The following is a 16,883-nucleotide window of genomic DNA, read 5'->3' as shown; positions in this document are numbered from 1 at the left end:
GACTTGGAGTCCCCGCTGCAAAAGCTCCTGTTGAGCAGTACTTCAAAAACAGATGACTTTCCCCCTGCCCAGGATACAAACCTACCAAAATAACTGTGAAGGCAATCCCTTCCTCAGCTCCTCCCTTTCCACAAACAAGTGGAAAGTTTTGACAGCCAAAACCATTTTGCAACTTTTGAATGAGTGGGTGAAAAGTCTTGTAGGGCCATTTACTGGTGTTTTCACTTACATTTCATTAGGTACAATATATGCCAGATCACACACTGACCATATGCATCCAGAGGGCAGATTTAGAGCACCAAAGCATCAGCAGTATTCTTTAGCCTCTGATCACCATATAGAAGATATATGTTTTGAAGTACCTAAAGGGGGTTGCAGGCTATATCCATGTTGAGCTGCCCACCCCACTTGATGAAGGAAAGGGTCCAAGTAGAATATCCATTGGTCAAATTTGTCAGAATCCTCCAGCCCTTCGTATCGCAATTTAAGTCTCCCACCAACATTTTCTACCACGTTGACTATCCAGGCTTCCAGGGAATCCCGGATGTTTTGCAGTTCTAGTCGGGAGCCTGGTGCAATGAGATCCAATGGATTTTTCCCTCTGTGAAGCTACAAAAAGAACACAAATTATTCTGTACAACACACCAAACAAATCGCATACTTCCACTTCTTTATACACATTCTTATTGCATAAATAAAGTATGAATACAGAAATAAAGAAATACAAGTCCCTTACTAACATAGGACAACAGAAATGACAACATTTAGAATCACTGATGCTTGCATCAGAGCTTCTGCACTGCCTGTAGATACAGAAACAAGTATCTATAGATACAGAAACATTTCACTTAAGTCCTTATTGTAATTTTCAGAAGCATTATCACTTATATATTCAAGGTTTGAAGGAAACATGAATAATCTCTTTCTAAAACTGAGTTATCTAGCATACAAAGATGACTAGATAGAAAAGATACAAAGACAAAAATGCTAGTTGTAAAGAAGACGTCAATAGCATTTTTTTTTAAAATTATGTTCTGTACTTTACAACCAGACACTGATACGAGGTGCAAATATTGTTTTAAATGCAGAGGAGGGGATAAAAATTTGGTTCTTCACTAGCAAAGATGCATGATTTAAGGGAAACAATAGCCTGCCAATTAGTAGAAAAAAACCCCCAAACAATGAAAGGAGTGAACTGAGAAAGGGGAAAACATGAAAGCTAGATAAATCAAGAATTATTTCCTTAGAGCTGTATGAAGGAGGAGCAGAACAGGAGTAAGACTGAAACCTACGGGAGTTTGAAAAAGGTCTTTCTTTTGATAGCATTAATGAACAGCCCAAACCTGCAGTAACAGATATGTTTCAGGACAACACTGTCAAAATGAAATAATGTAAATAGGAAACACTAGAGAGTGGAACTTTAAGGTCTGCAGCATACTACAATGCTCCCTAAACTTAAAAAAGGAATTGAACTTACAATCTGTGTAGTGGTTCCCTTAATGACAAAGGGGAAAACCAAGACAAAACCCAAGATGCAGCACATTGCAGCACTTACCCCCTCCAGCAGGTTAGCAGGAGCACTGCATGCTCCTTTCAGCACCCGCTGAAGGAATTCCTTCTGGTCAGGTATCTTGTCCTTGATACCTAAGTGAAAAGTGAAGAAGACAGACTGTGATTCTTCCTGCCATTTAAAAGATCATTCAGACAACAAGACATTACCACACTCTTGCACCGCCTAATTCACAAGAATTTGCCACACACTCTCCAGTAACACCTTAAAAGAAAAAACAAAACAACAACAAAATCTTTAAAGGAAATGACAAAGCAGTAGTATCTGGTGGGTGATGATTAAGATAACCACAAGCCTCTGTAAAAGTAAGCCCACCTCTGAAATTAAGCTAACTCCTCTCTTGTGAAAGAGCAACCTCCTACTGTAAGTCACAGGATTTCAGAAGAACATGGCAGACACATCACAGCAACACCACCTGAGCATAATGGCAATTATGAAGACCACCTGCCAGGCTTACAAAGGACAAAAGCATACTTTTGTATGTACTCCCTGCTTCTGCACATGGAGCCAATACCTTCAGGCACTTTGAGAATCTTCTTGTTCTGCTCACACCAGCCGACGGGGTGTAGATCAGCTGTCATTATATCACACCAAAAGTCAGCCTTGCGGTCTTCCCCGTAACCATCATAGCGCAACAGGAGCAGCTGCCCACAGGTAGTAATGATGGTGGCTACCCAGTAGGTGTTTTGGTCAGACTTGACAGCAACTTCTAGCTTCATACCAGGGGCAAAACCATTCTGCAAACTTGTATCCACCTAAAGAAGAAGAAGATCATCACATTTGAGCACCTCCCAGAAACTTCATGGAACAACAGGGGGAACCATTTAGACATGTTCATTAGCAAAAAACCTCAAGCCAAATGCTAGCCAGTCTCTTCAGAGAAACAACTTCACCACGTTATGTGACCCAAATTGGAACGTACACAGAATCATCATTAAAGAAATCTCTTTTGCATTTCAGAGTATCTTTTCAACCTTAAATCAGTATCTTTCAGTTCATCTTCCTGCCCTGGACCATCACTGAAAAGCTTCCCAACTCACAGCTGGCTGTCAAGCTAGACAAAACTGAAGGTCAAACTCAGCAACACAACTTTGACTTCTTGTGTTAAAGTATGTCTTTCAATCTCTTTGGACAAAAAGCCTGTTTAAAGTACACACATGTGCTTTAAATAACGATACCACTGTCTCTTCTGCCATGCTCATTTAAGAAGGCATGAATCTTCACAAATTGCAGAATAGGGAATTTTAATGTCTCTATCGGAGAACCTAAATAATTCTATATGTAGCATTGTTACATAAATTGCATAGAACATAAACAGTATGCGTTCTTCAGTGAACTCATGCTTTGACAACAATACAGCACCCAATACTGTGTGCTCTGTGTGTGTGTGTATTGTGTGGCAGGTGAGCAATCTGACTGCACAGTACTCAGATACTGAAGCGTAAACATAAAAAGAGAAAGCAAAACATTAAGTTTCTCATATCCCTAACATCTCCCAACTCAAACACTCCTGAAAGAGTAGAAGGATCCTGTTCTGCTCTCACTACAGTATGTGTCTGAGCTACGCTTAATTCCATGGCCTCAGTCTTAATTAAAAATCTAACTTGTCGATCCCGTGTTCTCAGATGAATATAACTGGTGTTTTCTTTCTTAGGTGGTTCCAAGTTCCATTTCCTCTTTGAATCAACTGCAAGAAAGGCCTTCAGTATGATGCAGATGCAGTAGATATTTTCTAGGTTATTTATTACCAGTTCTGCACTGATGGCTCAGTAACTGCCATAGCTATTATAGTGTCATCAGCCAGCACATACTGGTTTGCTAAAAATAAAACTAAGAGAACCACATCAGAAAGAAAAGCATATGCCTCTGTTAACTGTTCACATCCTTTAGGTTAATACCCTTCACTTACAGAAAAACCTTCTTAAGAACAAAATCATCAGGACCCAATACCTGCAGATGTTTTGAAGTGATATTACAGAGGGCACCTCTTCAAAAAGAGAGTTGCCTTGCTGAAGAGATATTGCTAAAGACTTCGTACTCTGATTCCTGAAAGAAAAGCCAGGAGCTCAACACAAAGTCTGAGGAATTAGGAAATCTGTGCAGCTCTCTATGCCCAAGCTTTAGCAAAGTCTCCCCGCAAAGAGAGCTGCATTCAACGAAACCAAGAGCAACAGACGGAGCTTTCCCTGAAGTCAGGTGCCTTTTTCAGACACTGTCATTTATGTCCCCCGGTGGCTACAGCAGCGGCCAAGAAGTTAGCACCCTCTCCTGGCAGCCGGGCAAGACGACACCACTAAGCGGTTTAAAGCACAAAACTTCGTTTCTTTAGGCTGGCTCACGGAGCAGACTGGCTAGCAGGAGATGCTGTGGAAGCTCCGAGAGGATTTTCCTTGGAGCAGTGGGTCTGAGAGCAGCAGATTCCTCCCTCACACATGGCAAGCTGAGATGGCCACGAGCAGCTAGTGACAGCACTGCTTAGGCAGCTCGGACCCCCGGTCCCTCCCTCCCATCGAGCACAATCCCCCCGCTTGGTGCCATGTCACAGGTCAGACCTGGGGATCTGACTCAGCTCAGAAGGAGGTAATACTTGTTGTCCATTCTTTATCATTAAGAGCATGCAAGAATGCACAGCAAAGACGTGTTCAGATGACACTCAACACTAACTTATTTTTAATATAAGTTTACACACATATATAAGTTGCAGAACGGAATTAAAAAAGAGCATTCAGCAATTCTAGAGAAAAGTGTATTTAGACTTAGGGGGAGATGACAACATTGGCATCGAGTCCAACTCCAAGTTTTTGCTAAGCTCTTTTTCCTGCTAGATCGTAGGCAAAACAGTCACTTTGATCTCAATATTGTTTAATTTTTAAAATGCAAGCACATTAAACATTAGAACATATTTAATTTGAGGAAGTAGCTTACATTTTCCAATGTGTCTTGCTTATAGTAAGTGTAAAACTTTCAGAATTAATGTAAGCGTACAAATATAAAAAAGTCCTCTCTCCCCTCAGCAAGTCTAGCTCTTTGCTAACGCAGGCTGTGTAATCATGGATTACATTTTCTTAACCTGATCATGTACCCTCCTACAACGTGGGTTAGGTATTTCTCACCCACCACTCATAATGGGAGGCTGGTCACAGTCTCACTACTCCAATATTTAAAAAGAACCAAACAAAAACCTTACACTTCCATCTAAAATTTATTTATATTAATTAATTTATTTATACATGCCCATTTGCTTGTGTGCCAATATTATTCTTCAGCTTAGTTTTTTTCCCACTCTGGTTTTTTGAGACTACAAAAGTAGTTCCCTTTTGGCTCTCCTGATGGTAGATTATAAAAATACGTCATTCTTCAAGTCAAGCAACTAGCACTGCACAGATTCCAGCCGGAGGGACCATCAGTCGCTAGCACAGAGACATCAGTGCCTGTATGTTCTCCACTGAAAATCTCTCACCTGATGTATCCTGGAATCACACTAAGATTTTTTTAGGGCTTCATCACATAGACAGGCTGTCACTATCCACTGGGAGGCACTGAAGTTCTCCTCCTCTACCTTTTCCAAACCATTGCCTTCTAAAGGACAGCAGAAACCCTGAGCATGTGACCTTGCACTATTGAATTTCTATTAACAGCAAGATCTAGGTGATGTGATGCTGCTGTAAACATGCTCTTCTCTCTGCTTGTCAATTCGGTGTCAGCATTAACTTTCCAAAATTTCATGCCAAGCTTATTACAGAGAACGTCAAAATTGGCCTCCAGACAAATTCTAAGGGAACTCTGCTAGCAAACGCCTGGCAGTTCCCCTCCTGAACACGCAGGCATCTGTCTTCACGCTCATCCATGCCCCGCAGCGCAGCGCAGCGCTGCTGGCACCCCCAGCCCCCAGGCCGGCTCCCCGTGCCCGGGTGCGGAGCACAGCCAGCCAAGCTCACCAAGCGCAGCTCCTCGGTCACGCTGCCCACAAGAGGGCACCCAGTCCAGCAGAAAAGGACTGGGTGACAGGGCTAGGCTTTGCCCACACCTGCTCACTAAAGCACTCTCCACGGCAATGTCATTCGCACCAACAAAACTGCACCATGTTCTACACACGCAGAGTAATAACAATAAAAACCGTGGAATTTTTTTTTTAAAAACCTAATTGTATTTTTACTGACTATGCCACAGCAATCAGACTTTTTGTTTGACACAGCTGAGCTGGCAAACAGTGCAGTGCAGGGGTAACAAAAGTAATTCAAAGTGTGTCTCCTGCCAATTAACAAAATATAGCTGCAATGTTAATTCAGTTGGCCACCACTGTAAAGCTGGCATTACAATTAGTATGTATAATGTCCGACCTATAATAGCAAGCTTCTTTAACAGAGATCACATAAGGTAAACCACTGCAGAGGAGCAAACAGACCGCTCCCCGCACTCTGCCATTGCTTTGATTCCATACTGCTCCCTCAGTGTGGGCTGCACGGACACCACCACTCTGGGTAAGCTTGCTCTTGATAGAGCCTTAGTACACTAAGGAAAAACAAAGCAAGCACAGGCCTTTCCCACAGAATCACAGAATCATTAAGGTTGGAAAACACCTGTAAGATCATCAAGTCCAACCATCAACCCAACACCACCATGTCCCCTTCAGAAATGAGATACCTGAGTGTTTATTTTGAACAAAAAGCTTACAATTACATCCCAGTGCATGGAAGAGCCTCTGCGAAGTCTACATTTACTGTGCATCTTTACTACTAACAACTGCCATATTTTAATAGATTCTTTAACGTTTGCACTTCTGCAGGTTACCTTTGGACTCAAAATGCTTTGTGATGCTTCACAATCAGACTTAATTTTGTTTTCCTACTGATTTAAGTCTCCTGTACTGAATGTGGCGATTCTGGACCCAAAAGCCTGAGCACCACAGAGTGCTTTCCAAGCAATGTGCCACATACAAGTCACTACCCTCACTGCCACGGTAAAAGACCCACAGCCAGTCTTTGAAAGACTACTAAATGGTATCTTTAATAAAGAGTCGGATAAGGATAGAGGCTGGCAGCCTGGAAGGTGTTTCAGTTGTTGGAGAAGATCCAAGAGGTTTGGAAACTAGCTATATACAGCTCACCTTCCCTGATGACCCTGTACAGAAGGCAGGCTTCACATTCAGATCTTACCCAACAGGACAGTGCACTCCAGGATTTTACCAACAAACATTTGATTAAAGACATCGAAGGGCAAAGTCAAGGCCTTATCAAGACTTCATCCTATCCATTAAGCCTGTGATTGACAATTATCCTAATCAGTTTTCTAACTACTACAGTCAAGTGTTTGGCAGAGCTATTATTTTCTCCCTGGCCTCCTTGACAGACACCATTAAAACCTTCTTTGAGAGCACATTCGAATTCTGCTGTTCAAGAACTATGCCACCAACTTTCTAAAGCTAACTCCTCCATAGCAGTTGTCCAGTAGAAATCACCAAAAGAAGAAAGAGACTGGCCAGTTTAGGCTTTATGAGAAAAATCAAGCTTATCTTCTGGTGCAGAAAAGAATAGGAGCCCCTTAACTTTCAGCACTTGTGGATGGGATTACCCTGTGCTAAGTACAGAGAGGAAGATGAGAAACGATAATAAAAAGGTGAAATTCCTCATTTCTCATTACTCTTAAGAAACACAATTCTAGTCAGTCTTCCAGATTTGAGAGCATCAACTCATTCAAAGAAACCCTAAACATTCAGTGTACCAAAAAAACCATGTAGGAGATGGTAGGTAAACACACACTCCCTTACTCACATGTTTAAAAGATCCATGGGGGGCTGCAGTTGCTCCTGTGTCTTCTAGATACTCATCCCAATTGAATTCCATTTCTTCCACACTGGAACCAGCATCTGGAAGAAAAGCCAAACACCTCCTATTTAGCAACCTGTTGGCTCAAGTTTTAGGCTACTAAGAACTACAGCAAAACCCGCTTCAATTTCAAATGAGTACACAAGTGCGCAGTGAACTTCGTTGTATGTTTCAACACACAGACAACACTATTTAGCCTTTCTTTGTATGTGAAAGGCACTTTAAGTTGGATCTGGTCTGAAAAATAGTGAGACCCTGAGGATTTTGGTTAAGCACAAATTGTGCAAATTTGAAGCAAAAAAATATTAATGTTAATAAAGCACAATGTTAAGCACACATTTGTGCAAATTGACAGGAGAACATAGGCAGAAGAGTTCTGCATTTGTATCAACAAACATAAGAGACTCAAAACTCTGGGCACACCAGATCATCAGTGTATTAAATTAAAAACCATTCAGGAAACAGCAATACCAATAGTAAGAGGTTTGAAAAGAAAGACCAAAAAAAACCTTGAAATATGACTCTCCTCTTTTTTAAGTTAGATAGTATTTATTTAGATGTTATAAAACACCAAAAGCATAGAGATGGATTCAGGGTAGCTCTAAAGGAAACAGCTCGAGACACAACTGAAATCAAGAACACTCAAATTAGTCACTTAAAAAACCCCAGCTCATAAGATGTAACAGCTTCTTTAGACCAAGAAAATCTCATTTCTGGATGCATTTAAAGGAAAAATGTGCTAGAACCACTCAAGCCACAGTTCAAAACTCATTCAGGCCTTTAGGGAAGCAAGCAGCTGTAGTGAGCCACACTACCAATTCGTCAGATTTTCTATCATTATTGTCAAGCCTGTCCCCCAGCCCCTTGTCTCCCCTTTGGTTCTTGGTTTACTTCCCCGCTCCCCTCCTACTCTCGTTTTCTCCAACGTGTAACCCGCCCTGCTGAAAAGACACCACAACCAACACAGGTTGGATTTCAGGTCCCCTATTTAGTTCAGCACACAGCCACATTATATTTTTCCTGCTGGCACAGTGTGGGATGACCAGGGAGGGCCCCACCTCATGTAGGCAGCATTTTTAACCTCAACACACGAACTACAGCTTCAGGTTCAGCAGCAAAACGGGATGGCAGTGACATGACATAAAAGTCAAGCTTTTAATTTCACTTTTAGACAGATTCTACCATCTGTACCATAGTTGTCTTTATGAATGAACATGAGCGATTCCCATCTTTCAGTACCAGGAAACCTGATACATTGCTTGTATGTGAAAACAGAGAAATCTCTGTATCACAAGCATGGGGAGAGCTCAGCAAAGGTTACAGGACATCAACATTTCCTACACACTCAGCCCTTCTTAGGACAGGTGGTAACTGTTCTTTCAAGTAGTAGCTTGAGTAGGAAACATTACATGTCCAAAAAAAAAAAAAAAAAAAGAATTAAGTACTATTACATGCCCTCATCAGACCCGTGGACATGCTGAAAACCTGCTAAGTACGCTCCACAACAGTTCTTAGACCTCAAACAGAGAGGGGCAAATATTTGCCCAAAAGTCTGAGCTACGTTAAATCGTCCAAAAATCCTACAAGTCCTGAGTGTAAGGTAGGTTCATTTTTTCTTCAAACTGATTGTTAAGCTTATCTTTGACTTTTCATTGTAATTCTAGGAATTATCATTTCCCAAAATTTAGAAATGTATATTCAGTTAGCTTTTGTTTGCTGATGACAGTATCTGTTTTAAAGGCAGCTCTTATCTCTCCCCAAACCAATTTCATTTTGCTATTTTTAAACAACCACAGTTGGTTATATTAGCCTTTCATAAGCCTCAGAGCTCAAAAAATTCAGAGCTTGAATATCACCATCACTTTTAGGGAATAATTTTTAACTTACTGAAGAAATAGACCTGGAGAAGGACAGAAGTAAGTAATTTTATTTTAAAAATTTTGTGGGAGTAAAGAGGTTAAGGTACCGACCACAGTTGTTTGCAAGTTAGGGTGGAGTTGATCAAAGCTTTGGCTGCAAGTCATTCTAAGAATATAATTTCATTGCAAAATGTTAAAACAGATTAAGATTTCTTAACTCATTAAAACAACATTTTACTTCAATATAACCATAAAGATACTTAAGTCTACAGCTGCAGAACCAAAGTGGGAATAAACATCAGCTCAAACGCAACATTTATGATCAGTCAAAACCAAAAGCGAACTTTGTCGGATTTTTCTCCCGCCTAGAGAAAGCCAGCTCACCCTTTCCCACTGAAAGCACTCGGCTGCTCAACAGCAGCAACCACCCCACTTTCATCCAACTCCAAAAAGCACTTTGTATGTAAAAAGCACTGCTTGCAATGTCTAATGCATTCCTGTTTGAAGAGAAACATAAAGCAACGTGACTGCTCTGTGCTTTTTAACAAGTTTGAAAGCCAAGCAGCTCGACCTGGGAATACTACAGGGATCTTGAGGCTTTCCAGCCATGCTCTTTACCAAGCCGCTTGCAGCACCAAGTCTTCAATAAGGTGTTATCATCAGATAACTGTCTAAGGGGCAGTTAAGCTCCTTAAATGAGGCACAGGTCACTTAACACACTGAAAGGGTCAATTAGTAACTTATGTTGCCACTTAATTGCTACAAGGGGCTCCTGAGAAAGCCAGTTTGCATGCTGCTCCAGCTACGCTTTTGCCTCTAACTACAGTTAAAACCAGTTCCCAACTGGATCAGAGTTACCACAGGCCCTTTGTCACTCCACTAATCCACGGTCTCTGCAGCCTGTATGTTTTCATATCCAAAAGAGCTGTTTCCTTCCCTGCCTGCGCTGCGGTGAGAAGGGCTCAGATTGCTTTGTACTGTACAGTGCCCAAATCTAACCAGCACACCCAGAAGCTCTCTTGCAACTCATTTTTCATAGGAAAAAAAAAAATTAAAAAAAAAAAAAATCACAAATTCCTGTCCAACACTCATTGCAAATATAATACTCTTCCTGCTTTATTTTAGGGAGTTTTGTTGAGTCAGAGGGATTTTTTTTTTTAAGTTTTTAAAAAAGCACCCAGAACTTTTGCTGTTCCGTTCATTCATAAGAGTTCAACTCAGTTGCATTTACATTTTACTAAGGTTTTACAATTAAATGAGACTAGGTGATTAGCCTCGCACTTCAACCACTGAGCACGCAGAGCTGGGGAGTTCAGGTGCTTTCCTTCCTTTAGGAGGCTGACACAGCTGAGGGCCGTGCTTAGCTATAGGATTTAACAAATCTATCTGCTGCTTCTCATACACGGCCCTGCCACAGCATTCCAGGTTATTTAGCGCAGCACTTGCTGTATCAATGTGGACCACAAAAAGCTCACTGAATAAAGGTCCGAGCACAAATGCTGTATGAGCTTTCACAGTGAGAGCAGTAAATTAGTTTTTTAATTGTCGTATGTGGTAGGACTACATAAACCATGAAAAAAATCTCTGAAATCAAGTATCTATTTTTGGACATCTGAATGCAGAAACACTGCAAGAGTGTGGTGAAGGACCATCTCTCTGGTAAGGCTCACGCTAGCTGGAAATCTTTGAGAGTCAGAATCCAATCGCTTTTCTGGTTTTATTGGCAGGACAGTTGCAGCAGAGCAGGCCCTGTTTAAATCAAGCCTTTGATCTAGTCTGTTGGTATTTTTTGCAAGACCCTCTCGCACAGCACCATCCTCGAGGGTTAGCAGATCCTGGGATACACAGAGGACCAGTTTAATGAAGCTACATTCCTGAGGGGCCATATGCCTGTATTAAGCATCCTGATCAGTCTGAGTTCAAACTATTCAATAAAACCTCAGATATTTACACCAGAAATTCTCATTACTGTGAGAAAACTTGCAAACTGATATGACTTGACAACAAGCAAAACCATATTTAATCCATTTAATCCTAAAGCACGATTTATTAATCTAATGCTGCATGGGTGTAAATATATATATGTTCTCTCTCCCCATCTCCTTAATTCCTACAAGTCCTAAATGAATTCAGCTTTCCACTACACAGAAACATATTTTTCTGTATTAGACAGGATGACTGAGCCACACATTAGCTCAGTCGCAAAGCACAACTTTGGAAAAGACAGGGAAAGAAGCCAGATGCGATTCTCATCTCTGTGGCCTTGCCATACAGCTAGTTTTTGTCAGTAAAGCTTTCAAATCAAGCTAACATTTTCTCATGTAAAATCTGAGAAGTGTCCTACAGAGGTTCTGTGGAGAACACTTTATCCACTCTGGAGGTGAGAAAATTGTCTTTAAGAATATTAGGTGTTTCCTAGGTAGGTATATGGCTTCCCATTTATCACTACTTCTACTGGCATTATTGCGAACACTAACTCTTCCTTTCTGAATTTTACCATTAATTATGTCCTGCTACTCTCCAATACATACAGGAAGAGAAAGAATACTGAATTGTACCATTTGGACACAAGAAGATAGTGAAATATTAAGGACATTAACCCTTAAAAATACCTGCAATGGAAACAGTCTACACCAGACTGTTTTGATCTTTGGATTCGAGTTAAATTCTCACTGCAAATACTTTTCATGCATCTTTAATGTGATTTAGTTGAAGACTGTCATATTGGACATTTAAGTACATCACATTGAAGTCTGCAAGACCTTCAATTAAGGCTAACCTAAAGGTTTCTCACCCTGAAACTTAGATATATTTCAATCTGATTTTAATAACAGTTAATTTTTTCCATCTATACCAGCTGCAAGGCCATGAATAAATAAAGAGAGGCTGGAATTTTAGCAGCTGAGAAAGACTGTGACAAGAAAGTAAGTTATCTTTTCCCGTCGTAGTCCAGGAGAATATCACAACCAACAACGTTGACCACTGTCTGGATTCTTGTAGGCAGAGGGCTGGTATGTAAAAACCAAAAAGACACAGGGGAATCTCCAAAAACTGCTAAAAATCACCAAGTGGAAAAAATTACACCAGTCAAAGAACATGAAGGGAATGTTCCAGTAGTGGTTAGGACTGGTCTAATTCAAAGCACTTCGGGAAACAACATTAGAGGGCACAACAAAACCAATGTGCTTATGCTTACGTGGGTAGCATTTGCTGGAAACCATCTTTGAACTCAGCAAGTAAAGCTCTCTTCAGTTATTGTTTGCTTTTCACTGCCACCTGTACTCAAACCAGGCACAAAAAGGATGCTCAGGAAAATAGCTGTTGAGTAATTTCAAGACAGTATCAAACCCTTCCTAGCTATTCCAAAAGCACAGAGAGAGGACTGTGTGACCTCTGATACTTTGAGGAAAATGGAAAAATGTCAATAAAGGTTTTAGTACAGAGGGATGTGCTATCAGCCTGTGAACACCCATTGCTGACCATGTATTCATCTCCTTACTGTTCTTCTCAGCTGCTCAAGGCCTTTTCTCTTTCTTACACTACGTGACAGAGTTAGCAGTTTCCACTAGCAGAGGAAACAGAATTTACATGTGCCTGGAGACATTCTGCATACTTGTGCATGCTGCTTTTTCTTGCTTATTTGAAGATATAATGTTGACAACAACTTGACTGATTGGCTGTAATTAATAATCAAAAAGCGTATTTCAGCATCATAAAGCAGATGATAGCATTCTGCTAAAAGCACTGTAGATTAAAATCATGTTTAACATTTCTTCAGTAACACTGACAGCAATTGGACTTCCATAAAGTAAAGGTAACAAAAACTACCAACAGTGAATTGTCCTATGAGAAGAGCTGCTTGCTGGACAAGTACCAAAGGAAAGTAATACTCAGATAAAAACCTAATCCAATTGCTTACACTGGTAGCTACAAATTAAGATTTACTTTATATTAACTGTACCAGCACTATAGGTAGGGACCTCCTCAAGGAAAAGGAACAAACCATGGCAGACAAGTCAGAAAAATGGATGGCCCCTACCCCCGTAAGAGTGTACAGTCCCAGAACTGTTTCAGAAAGCTGTTAGTATCCCCAGCCATGCCAGACCGACACTCTTCCCAGCCTGGTGTTTCAAGGTGAACCAAAACTTGAGCTAATTTATCATAATATACCACTCTGCAGCAGGTTAGGAGTTGATATCCCAAGCCCATCAAAGTGGGCACACCAAGGCATATCGGAAAAACAGGACAGTTTGCAGTGGCTGCAAACAACTTCAGTTACCTGGCTTTTTAAACCAGCAGCACAACCTTGTCAAAAATATTAAGAACAAGATGAACACAAGGACAGAACAAGATAATATTAACCACTTTGACAGACAAATGCCTTAAAATAGTGTTAAAGCCACTGAGCTTTTCATAAGCCCATCTCATAGTGGTACCACAAAGAGGAAAGACGCAGCTTCTTAAAAACACATTACTAAGGTGGGCCAGATTTGGTTCTCCTTTAAGCCAATGATACACCCTGCTTTTGAAACACACCAATAACAAACACAGGCCCCACAGCCAGAATCTAACCCAGTCACTGAAATTTTAGTTTCTCCCTGTATACAGTACACAGCATCAGACACGTGCACTATGAAACATTCACTGTGCTCATCTTTGTTCCATCTCGCTTGCCAGTGTTTTTGAGAATCGTTAGCCAGGGAGCTTAGCCAGACTATTACCTGGATCATACTGCTGTTCTCCATTCATCTCCACAGTAGCCCAGTGGTTATTTCGAGCAGCCAGAAGCAGGGGAATCCGAGGCTGTCACAGTTTGGTGGTCATGAGTTGCCTCCAGCCTTCGACTCTACTGGCAGCCAGGACATTCAAGAAGGGACCCTGAAAAAAACCTGAAAGGAACAACTGATAAGAAAATCTTTATTGGATTTTAACTACTTTTAAGATACAGTAAAACCATTACTCCAGCAATAAGCCAAAAACCTTAAAGCAAACAAGGGCACCTCACTGCATTTATGTATGTCTAGCTATTCCACACCCCTCATCTGCAGACCAAACTGATTCTAGAAAAAAAGTATTGCCTTAATCAGTCAATTATAAAGCTGGCTTTCAACATCTCTCCAGCTCCCCAACAAACCCACCCCTCTCAAAAGCTCCTTCAACCCTTTACAAAGCTAAAGAAGCAGGGAACTAATCAAATCATGGCTTAGGAACAAGACAAAACAAGAATCCAGCTCCTTTGTCACCTAGACCAATGAAAATGTCTAAAGTCAAGAAAGCCAAACTGATACTGGCAAAGAAAGAGCACAATACTGCTTACAAAATGTCTCCTCAGGCTGTGGGTTCCTAATACTCTAGCCATTTGCTTTCCACAAGCCTTCAGGCAATTTGCAACTCTGCAACATCAAAATGTTGTCAAGATGCAATCAGGATATGTACTTTATTTTAATTTCATTTTATAATATTCTACCAGTCTTAAAATCTTGGGGTTTATGGAAGTTCATTTTACTGTATATTAGCTGGTAAAACATATTTTAAGATATTCAATACAGGTACAGTCACCTGTCATTCTGTATACTTAACAGATATCTGCACTGACTTCATCCACGCCAACAGTTCTTCAAGGAGAAGCAGTCCTGTACAACACCAGAGGACTGCTCCTAACCACATTACATTAAAATTATGATCCTGTGGTATGACAAAAGAACAAGCAAGTGATAGAACTCCATCCTACCCGTAACACATAGTCCTTCCACTTACCAAATTTCTTAAGCATCACCTTCATCGCCAAGGGACACAGCCCCTCTCTATTCTCTTAATATTCATCTCTGCCAATAGAGCCCCAAATTTTTTTTGAGACAGCACGACAAGAAAATTTTGCAGTCTGTTTTGACAAACCCACACTACAAATACAGAGGCTGTACAAATGTAGACAGCTGAACCATTTAACTTTAACTTATTCTGTTACCCCAAACCAGAAACTATTGCCCTGCAGAACATCTGAGAATGGCATGTGAAAAAAATGCCCTGACACTGGCTGTTTCTCACACCTTCATTTTACTACACACCTGCACGTGCACAGAGAGTGTTCTGTAGTTGTGCAAGCTGAAGGTATTCCTACCCCAGTGTGTATCAGGGGAAAATAACCTTTTTTTTAACCCAACAGGTTAAAAGAAAAAAAAAAAAAAAAAAGGCCTATGAGGTTGGGGAAAAAAAAAGGGAGCAGAAATATGCTCCTAAACATTTTGTGATGAGAAGCCATAATTTTCAAACCTATTCCTATGACCGCTTAAATAATTATTTCATTATTAATGGTAGAAACCATGGAAGGACAGGTTTAAAGCAAGCCCACAAGTTCATTGCACTGGGAATGCACTGCGAGTGTTTTTCCCTTACAAAATTCTCCACTAAAGCAAAACTGTCCAGTAAATAAAAGCCTAGGTTACATGTTTCTTTATTAATATCACACTTTGACTGACAACTTTTTATAAATCAATGAGATGGGGCATGAGGGGGCCCCAAAAACAAGATTATTGGCTTAAAAATTCTTGTTAAAAAAAAAAAAAAGATAATCTTCAAACACCCTTTGCATTCTTGTTGAATGTCTGGGAAGCACCTGTTTTTTCTTTTTAAGCAAGATACCAGAAATAATGTAGAGGACTAAAAATCAGGTTTTAAAAAACATAGGCTGCACTTCTCACCTAAACCCGTTTTGAATAACTATGGTTTAAAAAAGGGAAGCCCTACATATTTGAAAAGTCTTAAGTTTTTTTGAGTTTTGTATACCTATAGTGTCTATGGAGACCATTTGATAATCCTTAGAGAGGTTTTGCTGCGGAAGGGTTCTTTTTTTTTATGGTTAAAGAAACCAACCTATTTTAAGTGGGTTTTTTTCTACTACAGCATGGACAAATCCGTATGAAATGCAACTTGCCTAGCAGATGGAAACACAAAAATCTTACTTCAAAATGAGTATCACAAACGAGAGATTTTTCCAATACGATACCGCTTCTGAAGGTGCAACTGTGATTTCACTTCTGAAGGTAATAACTGGACTGGACACACAGTAACTACAAATGACTAAGACACTATCCAGCCCCTCTCTCTCTGAAAGAGCGTCTTCCATCCCACCACAACTGCAAGCAGACCTTAAGCAGCTTTATGTGGGCTGCAGTTGCATTTGTATTGTCATTCAAATAAGCAGCTTGTGAACTACAGCTGCTCTGAAAAATTCTAATTAAATGTTTTTTCCTTTGAAAATCTGTCTATTTGTTAAAAATTGAAGTATTTTGAAGAAGTAGTTCTATTACAGGGAAGTTTAGGTGGGAGAGTGACTGCTTCTGCCAGCTTGCCCACCCAGTTCCTCAGCGGTTTCTCAGAGAAAACAGAGGAGACAGCTCCCTAATCCCAGGCGTGAGGACTGGGTGGACATCCATGGCTGGGATCGGAAAGGGCAGTGTCACTGTCCCTGCTGATAGCAGTATCTTTAGGCTCCCATGGTCCCCATGCAAAGCAAGTTAATCAAGACATGCCTCCACCATTCAGACACAGAGAACTTGGAAAGAAACAAAAGGGAAGAAAAACCCCAAACCTTCCCAAAGTACCGTAATTCCATTTTGTAGAGGATTTCCA

The 16,883-nt window shown here is 40.6% G+C and overlaps 1 protein-coding gene across 1 annotated transcript in view; it reads right to left on the bottom strand.

Moving 5' to 3' along the window:
- The window catches only part of SFMBT1 (Scm like with four mbt domains 1), a 34,108-nt gene extending 20,105 nt beyond the window's left edge, over positions 1 to 14,003 (bottom strand). The window contains exons 1-5 of the mRNA XM_059823265.1: positions 13,976 to 14,003; positions 7,342 to 7,436; positions 2,085 to 2,325; positions 1,556 to 1,644; positions 363 to 609 (exon numbers count right to left, since the gene is read on the bottom strand). Of these exons, the coding sequence (XP_059679248.1) occupies positions 363 to 609; positions 1,556 to 1,644; positions 2,085 to 2,325; positions 7,342 to 7,436; positions 13,976 to 14,003 (700 nt within the window). The remainder of the gene's footprint in view (positions 1 to 362; positions 610 to 1,555; positions 1,645 to 2,084; positions 2,326 to 7,341; positions 7,437 to 13,975) is intronic.
- Between the last annotated feature and the right edge of the window lie 2,880 nt (positions 14,004 to 16,883).

The sequence above is a fragment of the Gavia stellata genome, chromosome 12 (assembly GCF_030936135.1).
Source record: "Gavia stellata isolate bGavSte3 chromosome 12, bGavSte3.hap2, whole genome shotgun sequence".
Taxonomy (NCBI): domain Eukaryota; kingdom Metazoa; phylum Chordata; class Aves; order Gaviiformes; family Gaviidae; genus Gavia; species Gavia stellata.
This window is presented reverse-complemented; position numbering and strand designations above follow the sequence as displayed.